This window comes from Calidris pugnax, unplaced genomic scaffold (genome assembly GCF_001431845.1).
Source record: "Calidris pugnax isolate Ruff unplaced genomic scaffold, ASM143184v1 scaffold22, whole genome shotgun sequence".
In the NCBI taxonomy this organism is placed as follows: Eukaryota; Metazoa; Chordata; class Aves; order Charadriiformes; family Scolopacidae; genus Calidris; species Calidris pugnax.
The window spans coordinates 743141-753527 of record NW_015090763.1 but is presented as its reverse complement, the minus strand read 5'-3'; the positions used below and the strand labels follow the sequence as shown (position 1 = coordinate 753527).

Genomic DNA, 10387 nt, shown 5'->3' with positions numbered 1-10387 from the left:
GGCACCCCCCTCCACCCATCTCCCCCTGCCCACCTCCACCATGTCCCACACCCACAGTCACGCCGTTCCCCTTTGTGCTCCTCATCCTCAGGGCTGGAGCTGTGTCCCACCCAGCGCCGATGCGACCCGGGGACCAGCCATAAGGACAATGAAACCTGGGGGAGCATCCCTGCATCCCCCCACCCACGGGGGGACAGACACCGGGAATTACCTTGGCCAAATCCCCCACCACCCCCACCTTGTCCCAGAGGAGCGATCGGCAGCGCCGGTGGGGGAGGAGGAAGCACAGTGACACAGATATTAATTATTTACGATTCCCAACTGGGTGATTGCTGGTTCACACGCGTTGAAGCAAGACGCAGGCGTGCGCCGCTGCCAGCCCTGGGTGGTGGGAAAAACGCTGCTCTGATCAACACAAAGACACGTGGCCACACGCCGGGATGTGCCCGAGCAGCTGGGTGGGCCGTAGGAGCCAGATAGGCAGCAGCCATCCCAGTGCATCCATAGGGATGGTGTGGAGATGGATGGTGAGGAGCACCCCGGGGGGCATGGCGGCTCTTGGCTTCCCATCCCTTCCCGGAGGTGAGTGGCACATCCAGGAGAGTGTTTGCATCGTCCTTCCTCCTGCAGGAGTCTGTGGATGAGGACAAGCGTCCCCACCACCACATGGTGTAGCCACTAGTCCTTCTCTAGCACAATATTCAGGGGTTGTCTACAAGGGAAACGTTGCTGCCATGGGCTAATTATTCTGCAATAACTCGCCAGCCTTCCCCCCATCCCCATCCCCTTCTCAGAAATAAATGGGACTTTATTCCTGCATAATAATATAATTATTATTCCCCAGCAGCTACGCCATGCCATTTCCCCCACAGAGACAAATCCTTCTGAGATTTGCTTTTTATAATCGTTGTCAGCCTGTCATTCCCCACGGGGACCCCAGAGCCCCTCCGATCGGGGGGAATACAGCTGGCAGAGAGGGAGGAAGGTTTGCTGATCAAGCCTCTCCTCCGGCGACTCGCACAAGGTTATTGTCTATGAGAAGCAGGAGGAAGAAGCCGAGCAGAGGAATGATTGTTCAGGAAAAAAAAAGATCCTTACTTTTAAATAAAAGCTGTGCAGCCTCAGCAGCCGAAGGATGGGTCCTGTGCCCATCTCCCAGCTCAGGGATGCTCCCCACGGAGACATGAGAGCCTGTGCAGTGCAGGCTGCCCAATCTGCTCATCTGCTTTCCAAAATACTATATTGTCCCCTTCTGCCTGGGAGGAGCAGTTGAGCACATCCCAACGTTTCATCTCTTTATTCTCAGGGGGCCCCATGCTGTCACCCCAACGCAGGAGGGAGACAGGAAGGTGCTGCCTAGGTCCTTGGGGCATCCTTGGAATGGATCTGGACCATCCATGGGAAAGGACTGGTCACTCCAAGCCAAACCAGAGTGTATTTCTGCACATCTGGCCCAGCTGGCTTCTTTCAGTGCTGACTTATCATGAGAATCATTATAAAAAGCTGCAGAAATATGATAGACTGTCTCTGCCGCCTCGGTGGGACACACAACCCAAAGCCTCGGTGGTAACCCCCCATCCTGGTGGCATCAGGGGTAGAAACCCCCACAGATGAATCATAGAATCATAGAATGGTTAGAGTTGGAAGGGACCTTACAGATCATCCAGTTCCAACCCCCCTGCCCTGGGCAGGGACACCTCCCACCAGACCAGGTTGCTCCAAGCCCCATCCAGCCTGGCCTTGGACCCCTCCAGGGATGGGGCAGCCACAGCTTCCCTGGGGAACCTGTTCCAGTGCCTCACCACCCTCCGCGTGGATGGAGATCACCACCGACCCCAAAGCTGGGGGCTGCACAGCAAGGGCCGGCTGAGAAACGCTGGAGAAAGGCGATGGAAGATGCTGGGCGAAGGGTCTGGAGGATGCGGGTGGCATGTCCCATCCCTGCAGGGACAGCTTCAGCAGGACAAACCGCTCCCCCTGTTGATGTCCAACAGAGTTACAAGTGCCCTGCAGCCCTGAACTCCGGACCCAAACCATTCCCTCTTCCAAAAAAAACCACCCAAAAAGCCACCGGCCGCTTTGGAGGGCGTTCAGCCAGGGATGTGGAGGGCACAGCACCCATCCCAGCCTGGCAGCGCTGGAATGGTCACACTTCCCTGCTTTTTATGTTTTCTTTTCACAAGGAGAAGGTGAGAAACTCCCATCGGAGCAGGATGGATCCTCGGGGAGCACGGGGGGTGGCTGTGACAGAGCCCAGGTTGCCAGCAGTCAGCCCAGCCCCCCCGCCTGCTTTTTTGCATAACTTTTGAGGGTATCGAAGTCCTCCCCGGAATTGTTCTTATTCCATCAAATCAGCAAGATTTTCTTCCCCAGTGGAAAGTTTCCATCAGATATTTAGCAACCAGCTCTTTCTCTGACCTATTTGCAAGCCCCAAGCCACCCTCTCCACCACCCACTGCTTGAAAGCTTTGATAATTCAATGAGATGTTAATTTTGACACCCAGCATAATCATGATACAAAAACTTTTTCTTTTCTTTTTTTTTTAATTATCATTAATTGCAACGCAGGAGGAACGAATCCCCTCCGCAGGCTTAGTTTTCAAAGCACCCAGCAGCATTTTGCTGCACAACTCACGTTAAGTCAACGTGGTTTAAGTGGGTTCTGACATTCCCATGTGCCCTTGGGGTCGTTAGGGACCAGAAACACAAAATCTGCCGTGGGGACCGAGGTGTCACAGCCTGGCCAGAGCGTGTAGGCGTCGGCATGAAGCTGCTTAAAAAGGGCACTGTCAGTTCTAAGCACGTCAGGATCTTTTAGGGCAAAAATCATGCTTGAAATAAAAAGGATTATTAGTGAGGCCCCGTGTGCATTATTGGGGCACACAACCCATGAGTCTGGATGCTGGGAACTTTCCCACCTTCATCTAAAAGCCCGACCCAGTGGGTCTTTGCAGGACTCCCCCCTGAGGAGTGAGCCCTCCCCTCCCTTTGCAGAGCCCCCTCAAGCATTGCCCTGATATAACGGGGATCAATATATTCCTTAGGCTGCGCTTCCTCAGTGAGTATTTTCGTGATTCCACAAGCTCATTTATTGTTTGTTTAAATCACCAAATAAAGAGAGGTGCCTGAGAGTTGAAATCCCTAGGAGCATCTCTGCGAACCTGGGCACGAGTCGCAGGAACTGATTTAAAACACAGCTTTATTTTCACTGCTGGAGCCCAGTAAACAATATGTGCGTTGAGAAGCAAATAGTTTTTACAAATCTTTCTGTTTTCATGGCCAGGCCAACGTTAGCAACAAGAAGACGACAGTTAAGAGCGCAGAGCTCTGTGTCTTCAGCTCTTTCTCCATGCATTTTAAAAATAAACCACCTTCTATGTGGTTGCTCTGAAACGACAGCCTTGCCTGCGCTGAAATGCACGCGTTGCCTACATTTATCCTCTGATTTGAATATAAATGAAAGCGAGTGAATTAAAAACGGAGCCTGGAGAGCTGTCTCTGAGGGCGAACGGCTGCTGGGTCGGGGTGGGGGGGCTTGGTGGGCAGAGACCAGGAGCCCCACCTGGCTGTGTGGGGAAAGCATCCAAGCCTCTGTGGGCTGACAAATTCCTCCTCCTTTGGGGTCCAGTTGCCTGATACACTGTGCTCAAGGCAAATTTGCCCTTGTTCGTGTCTCTGAAATGATGGTTTTGCTTTAAAAGTGCCTTTCCCTGTCGGCTCTTAGCATGGACTCGGTCCCTGCAGAGCGGTGCTGAGCATCCCCCCCTCCTGCTCTCAGCCATCCCACCCAGGAGGAGACTCATCCTGACTCCCGGGTATCCCTTTCCCATGGCCACTGGCCACCCTGCAGCCTCCACAGGCCTCACGCACCTTTTTTATTATCACAAAGCAAATGTGGTTATGTAGCTCTGGGCCCCTTACTACAAGAAGGACATTGAGGTGCTGGAGCATGCCCAGAGGAGAGCCACCAAGCTGGGGAGGGGTCTGGAGAACAAGTCATACAAGGAGAGGCTGAGGGAACGGGGCATGTTTAGTTTGGAGAAGAGGAGGCTGAGGGGAGACCTCATTGCCCTCTACAACTACCTGAAAGGAGGGTGTAGAGAGGTGGGGGTTGGCCTCTTCTCCCAAGGGAATAATGACAGGAGCAGAGGAATGGTCTGAAGTTGCAGCAGGGGAGGTTTAGATGAGATGTGAGGAAGAATGACTTTCCTGAGAGGGTGGTCAGGCACTGGAACAGCCTGCCCAGGGAGGTGGTGGAGTCACCATCCCTGGAGGTATTTAAGAAGCGTGTAGACACGGCACTTCAGGGCATGCTCTAGTGCTTGGGATTGTTGGTTTGTCTCTGTTTGTGGGCAGGTGTGGTATGTGATGTGTTTTATTTTGGTGGGATCTTTTTGTTGGTTTTTTTTGTTTGTTTGTTTGTTTTATTTTGGTTTGGTTTTTTTGTGGTTGGACTCAATGATCTCAAAGGTCCCTTCCAACCATGAAGATTCTGTGATTCTGTGAATCGCCATCGGGCGCGTCTTTCTTGCAACTTCCAGAGAGCAACAAAAGTCACATCCCCTGACAATGGGGCTGCAAAATGCCACGTCCCACACCAGCCACCCCTCCTACCCTGAGCACAAGCAAACCCAGCGTTAGCACAGGTCTGTCCTCATTTCTAATCAATGCAATTAGCAGCCAGGCCTCCCCCTCTTGCAGGGGGTGAGCATCGGCAGCCCGGAGTGGGATACGGTGGTGGTACCTGCACATCTAATCAGTCCCAATTCTGCACAACACTTAAAAAGCAGCTTAGCTTCAAGCACATTGAGGTCATACAAATGTAAAGCTAAGCTCCTTTTGACATCAAAAATGTCCTACAAATGCAAAAGACCGAATAAATTGGCTGGTGCATATGTTTATGGCTGCTCTCCGAGAGGCTGGATCAAAAGGGCTGAGCAGGGAGGGACAGGCTCTGTGCTGCTGACTCTGATGGCTCAGAAACTGCAATTTCTCTTCCACAGACAATTGTGGCACTTTTGAATGTGTTTTCATCTCCAAATGCTGATGTCCATCCCAAATTTCCTGGAGAAGGTTTTCAGCAGCGTTGACCGGGAGGGATTGCATTTGCTGTGTTCATTGAAGCACAGCGGCAGCAGAGGGTGCCTCGGTGTTATGGTTTGAGGAACCCACCACAATTTATTGTCATTTAGACAATTATTCTCTCACTTGATGATCCCTTCCCCACCCAGGAAGGAGAACTGGGAAAAAACAAGGAAACCTGAGGGTTGAAATATAAACTGATAGACTAGAATAAGGGTAAATAATTAACACTAGAGACCCATTATGGATCTTGGTACCGATATAAAGTGCACAAGGACCATTCCCAGCCCGTTCTGTCCCGGGAAGCCGTGCACTCCCCGCAGGGACAGCCCGTGGGACGGGCTCAGGGTCCGGCACCGGGGCAAGGAGTTCTCTGGATCGTCAGCCATCGAGGGAGAGAGAGAAAATCCCTCAGCAAACTTCTGATTTATATTGAATGTGACGCTCATGGTATGAGATAACCCCGTTGGCAGCTTGGGTCAAGTGCCCGGGTCTCACTCCTCCTCGTCCCCGCACCTGGAGAGCTCCAAAACACCGAGATCTTGAACCCCACACCCCAGAGCTGGCTCTACAGTAAATATTTTCACCAATTCAGACACCAGGGTCTTCAAAAAGCGCAGTTTCCCCAAGCATTAGAAGAGAAATCCCTCCAAATAAGATTTAGAAAAGCAGTGTGGGAAGGTTTCCGTACCACACATCCACAGAAGGGAGCAGCAAATCCTCTCGTCGTTTGACGGCAGATCGTGGAGGCAAGTCCTTGAGCGTGAGACACTCAGCTACCAGGGATTATACAATTCCTTTGAAAAAGGGCTTTTCTTCCAGATCCCTTTAGCAAATCTCCTGCTATTGCCCACCCTAAAGCACTGGTAACACTTTCAATCTCTTGCTTTCTGCCACAGACATGCATTTTACCTTTCACTCAAGGGCTCGGCTTTTTTTTCATTGAATATTGAAAGCACGTTGTTGCCTGGGACATGGGATGGGAGGGGATAAGGGGCTAGGGAGGGCTGTCCAAATTAAACAGCTATTCCCAATGTTACCTAATGCAGGGGAGCGGCCACACTGAGCCAGGTGCTCTTCCCCAAGCCCAAGCCCAAGCCCCCTCCCAAAACACTCAAGGCCAATATAAGGGGCTAGGGAGGGCTGTCCAAATTAAACAGCTATTCCCAATGTTACCTAATGCAGGGGAGCGGCCACACTGAGCCAGGTGCTCTTCCCCAAGCCCAAGCTCCCTCCCAAAACACTCAAGGCCAATTTTTGGGGTTTGACTGTTTCCACGTGTTTGCTTTAGTGAATCCCCAGGAGGCTCCAGCAAGGCTGGGGCTGGTCCAGGCTGGTGGCAGGGACCACAGCGTGAGGAGAGAGGCTGGGGACACAGTAGGAGCTGGGATCAGGCTGGACCAAAGCACAACTAGGTTGGGACGAGATGCTGTCACTGTTTGACCATTTTAGCTGCCAAACCCCGCATGATTTTGGAAAGTCTTGGTGTGAATGCAAGACAGAAGGTCATAGATATTCACAGAGGTGCAGGTGGGACATTTAGTGGCTGTTTCAGGCTCTCCCCGCACAATCCATCAGTCGATATCACAAAACCTCTTATTTCTGCTTCTCCATCAAGGGCTCGGGGCTGAGCTCATCACTATGGGGAGAAGCCACAACCAGGCACCACACCATCCCAAAATCCAACCATGCCCAAGTGTTCTCAGTCTCCAGGAGCAGGGATGCAGGGGATGGGGTGGAGGTGAGGAGCCTGGGATCAGAGCATCAGTGGGAGCAGGGTCGGGGCAGCAGCAGGAGCCGGAGCACAGAGGAAGGGGTTTTCCTACTGTCTGGAATAAAAGAGCAGATGTGTGCTCTGGGTCGGGAAAATCCCACTCTCCGAAAACCAGATCTGGCATTTCCACTCAGAAGGGCCCCAAGCCTGTCATTACGAGCACATTCTGCACCAGCACAGCTAAACCCCTTCTGAAACTGATTTCATTAATTCGGGACAGCTACTCGTCCACCCACTTTTGGCTAAAACATCACACATTGGGGCTACCGTGGGTCATTCTGACCAGCCAGACCCTGGCCAGCCCCTCCACACCCGCAGTGTTTGTGTCAAGGGCATCACTTTTGCTTCGCTCTGATTCTTTTTTCTTTTTTTTTTTTTTCCTTAAAAGCCAAGAAGCAAAATAAAGCCCCATGGTGGATTTCCCCTCCCACCTCGTTTCTTGACTACATCCTTGCTCCCGAGTTAACATCCTTCATTAGCCCTGCTCGGAAGCCCAGTGGATAAACCCAAACAGATGTGCTAATGCATCCTGTTGGATGGCACTGCAACGCTGAGAGGATCCACACAGTCCTTTTAACCCGAGGAGCTCCATGTTAAGCCCAAGCCACTAAGTGCAACTTGTGCCTTAGCTAACAGATGTCTTTCAGAAAAGACCCCAGTCTTCATTTCAAGACAGCGAGAATGAGAAAAAAAAGCACCACCATTTTCCTTTGGATTTGTTCCAAAATGTTGGTCCTGGGGTGTGGGGTTTTTTTTAACAATGAAGATGATTAATTCCCTGTTTGACTTCATCTGGCTGTTACTTAGAGCCATGCCCGCTCTTTCCTCCCCGTGAAGGTACTTACACACTGTCATCAAGTCTCCTCTCAACCACTTTTTTTTTTTTAAATAATGCAAACAGATGGAGGTCTTTAAGTTCTCCCCTCTGCAAGGCCGTTTCTCCAGCCCTTCAATCAATTTTGTAGCTCTTTTCAACACTCTCCAATACCCTCTCTTAAATGCAGACACATGAATTAAATGTAAAATTCCCAAATCAGCCTTCCCAGTCGCATTAAAAATCCTCTCCCAGCTCCTCCTCACCCTTTCTGCTCTCATGCTTCCAAGAATCTCAGATTCAGTCTTTTGGTTAAAACATCACACATTGCTGTGATGCTCCCATCGAGCTGCTGCTCCACTACAGCCCCCTCAAGTCCTTGTACAGACCCAAACCAGCTCAAACCACCCCATTTGCTAAGGCTGGGGCTCCTTCTTCCTTCCTAGGTGTTCCTCACTGAACTGCTCCTATTTCACACTTATTTAGGTTATAATAGTGCCTTTTGGTCTTTCACTGCAAAAGCACGGTTTGCTAACTGCTGGACACTGACCTGTAACTTGGGGAAAGAGAGATTTTTGGCATCAGACATTGCAATTTGCCTGTTGTCCCTTTTCTCCCAGCCCCTGCCATCTCCACTCCCGGGCTGTCGTGCTGCTTTTGGTGCTCAAGGGTGGCAGAAATCCCTCCACAGCTGGACTAAAGTCTGAAAACCCTCCTGAGAAGGCAACTGAGCCAGCTGGCCACAGCTGGGTCCCATCCAGCTTTAGACTCCCCCCTCCAGATCCTGCTCGAGAAGAAATCTATAATTTGGGGCCTGGGCTTTCCTTCCATTGCCTCGGTAACGTATTTCCTTGTTGTGTCCATCACCTCAAAGCTCCACGAGCTGACATCACCTTGGATGTGTGCTGGGCAGCAGGGTGGGAGAACGTTGGCAGCCAGTGTAGCCCCAAACTCATGCCATATCTCTGGCCAGCTTTCAGAATATATCCACATGGATTAGGGCAATGTTTTCAGCATGGGCACCCGACGTGGCCAAGCTCTTCTGAGCAACACAGCTGCCAGCAGAGCTTCTGGGAGCTGAAATCATAGAATCAGAGAATCGTAGAATCGTATGATTCTATCTCATATGACAAATATCTCAAACTCTTCCCTTTCTTTTCCTTTCCCAGTTCAGGGTTGCAGATATAGCATGTACACGCACTTTTCCATCTGGGAACAACTGTCCATCAGCATCCCCTGGGCTGCAAGAGGCACGGTCACTTCTAGGCAGTATTGTGGCTCATTTTTAAAGAAATCTAAATAACATGCTGGAAAAAAAAACCACTATTTGTTGCTGGAGAGCCACTAACAATCCCTTCCTCTTTAACCAGGAGGCGATTTCTCTGTGGCAAACACTGCTTTTGGGGGAGGAAGGTTAGCAGCCGGGAGGGGTTTTTTTGTTGGGAAAGAGCTAAATTCTCATGAAGGGATGCATCCCTCCCCCCAATGTGGGTGTTGGGGGGGAGGGCAGGGGGAGGCCGGGGGAGATGGCAGCAGCCGACCGCTGCATGTCAGTGTTGCTCCACGCAGCGCGCACAGCTGGGCAACATCTGCCTCCCGCCGCTCCCATCCAAAGCCCTGAAATTACTGGGGGGACTGGGGATCTCCGGACGATGTGACAGCCTTTACCCGACAGAGGGACAGTCCTGTTCATGTGGCACGGCTGGATAATGGTGCCCGGCTCCTGCTGGGGGCTCAAGGGGTGGGAATTGCATCTCCGGGCCAGGAGAAGGTGTTGGCAGGGATCAGGTATCCAGGGAAGTGTGGCCCCCTGGGCTATAGGGACACTTCTCACCCCACCCCTGAGCCCCATGCAAAGCACAGAACCCCCCAAAATCCCACCATGGGGTCTGGTTCAGCACAATTGCAAGGATAAAGGGTCACCTAATGTTCCCACTCCTGGTTTGTATAGGGACCAGGTAAAGATGTCAAAACCAGCGTAGCCCTGGACAAGCTCTGGACATCCCCCTTTTTCCCAGTTCTGTGCTGGTGTAACCCCACCGAAGAGCTCAGGTGCAAAGCACAGAACCCCCCAAAATCCCACCATGGGGTCTGGTTCAGCACAATTGCAAGGATAAAGGGTCACCTAACATTCCTACTCCTGGTTTCTACAGGGACCAGGTAAAGATGTCAAAACCAGCGTAGCCCTGGACAAGCTCCAGACATCCCCCTTTTTCCCAGTTCTGTGCTGGTGTAACCCCACCGAAGAGCTCAGGTGGTGCCCAGGGCAGAAAGGATGCTGTGCCAAGCATCCCACCAGGACAGAAACCCTCCAGGAATGCAGAAGAGAGACAAAATCCCTACATGATGAACAGTTATTGCCGAAGCTAATGGTATAGGGTACTCAAACCTCCACCCCAGCCTCATGCAGCTCTTGCTGAATTCAGTAGTAACTCGTGCTTCTGACTCCCCCCTCCAGGTCCTGCTTAAGAGGAAGTCTATCCTTTGGGGCCCGGGTTTCCCTTCCGTTGCCTTGGTAACATATTTCCTTGTTGTGTCCATCACCTCAAAGCAATATATACTCAAGGTGTGAGGAGAAAGGTGAAAGGTGGTGTGGCCGCCAGAGAAAACATGTCCTGGGAACCCAACATGCCTCCCACCTGCAGGCTGAGGTCTATGACTAACCACGCAGGTGGCCAGGGTGGACCCGTGGTTTTCATGAAAAGGGAAATAAAAGA

General features: G+C 51.6%; 1 protein-coding gene across 1 annotated transcript in view; it reads right to left on the bottom strand.

The window, feature by feature from the left end:
- MEGF9 (multiple EGF-like-domains 9) overlaps nucleotides 1-5471 on the bottom strand; it is a 73056-nt gene extending 67585 nt beyond the window's left edge. Inside the window, exons 1-2 of the mRNA XM_014946318.1 lie at nucleotides 5340-5471; nucleotides 1803-1977 (exon numbers count right to left, since the gene is read on the bottom strand). Of these exons, the coding sequence (XP_014801804.1) occupies nucleotides 1803-1977; nucleotides 5340-5471 (307 nt within the window). The remainder of the gene's footprint in view (nucleotides 1-1802; nucleotides 1978-5339) is intronic.
- Nucleotides 5472-10387: the final 4916 nt, after the last annotated feature.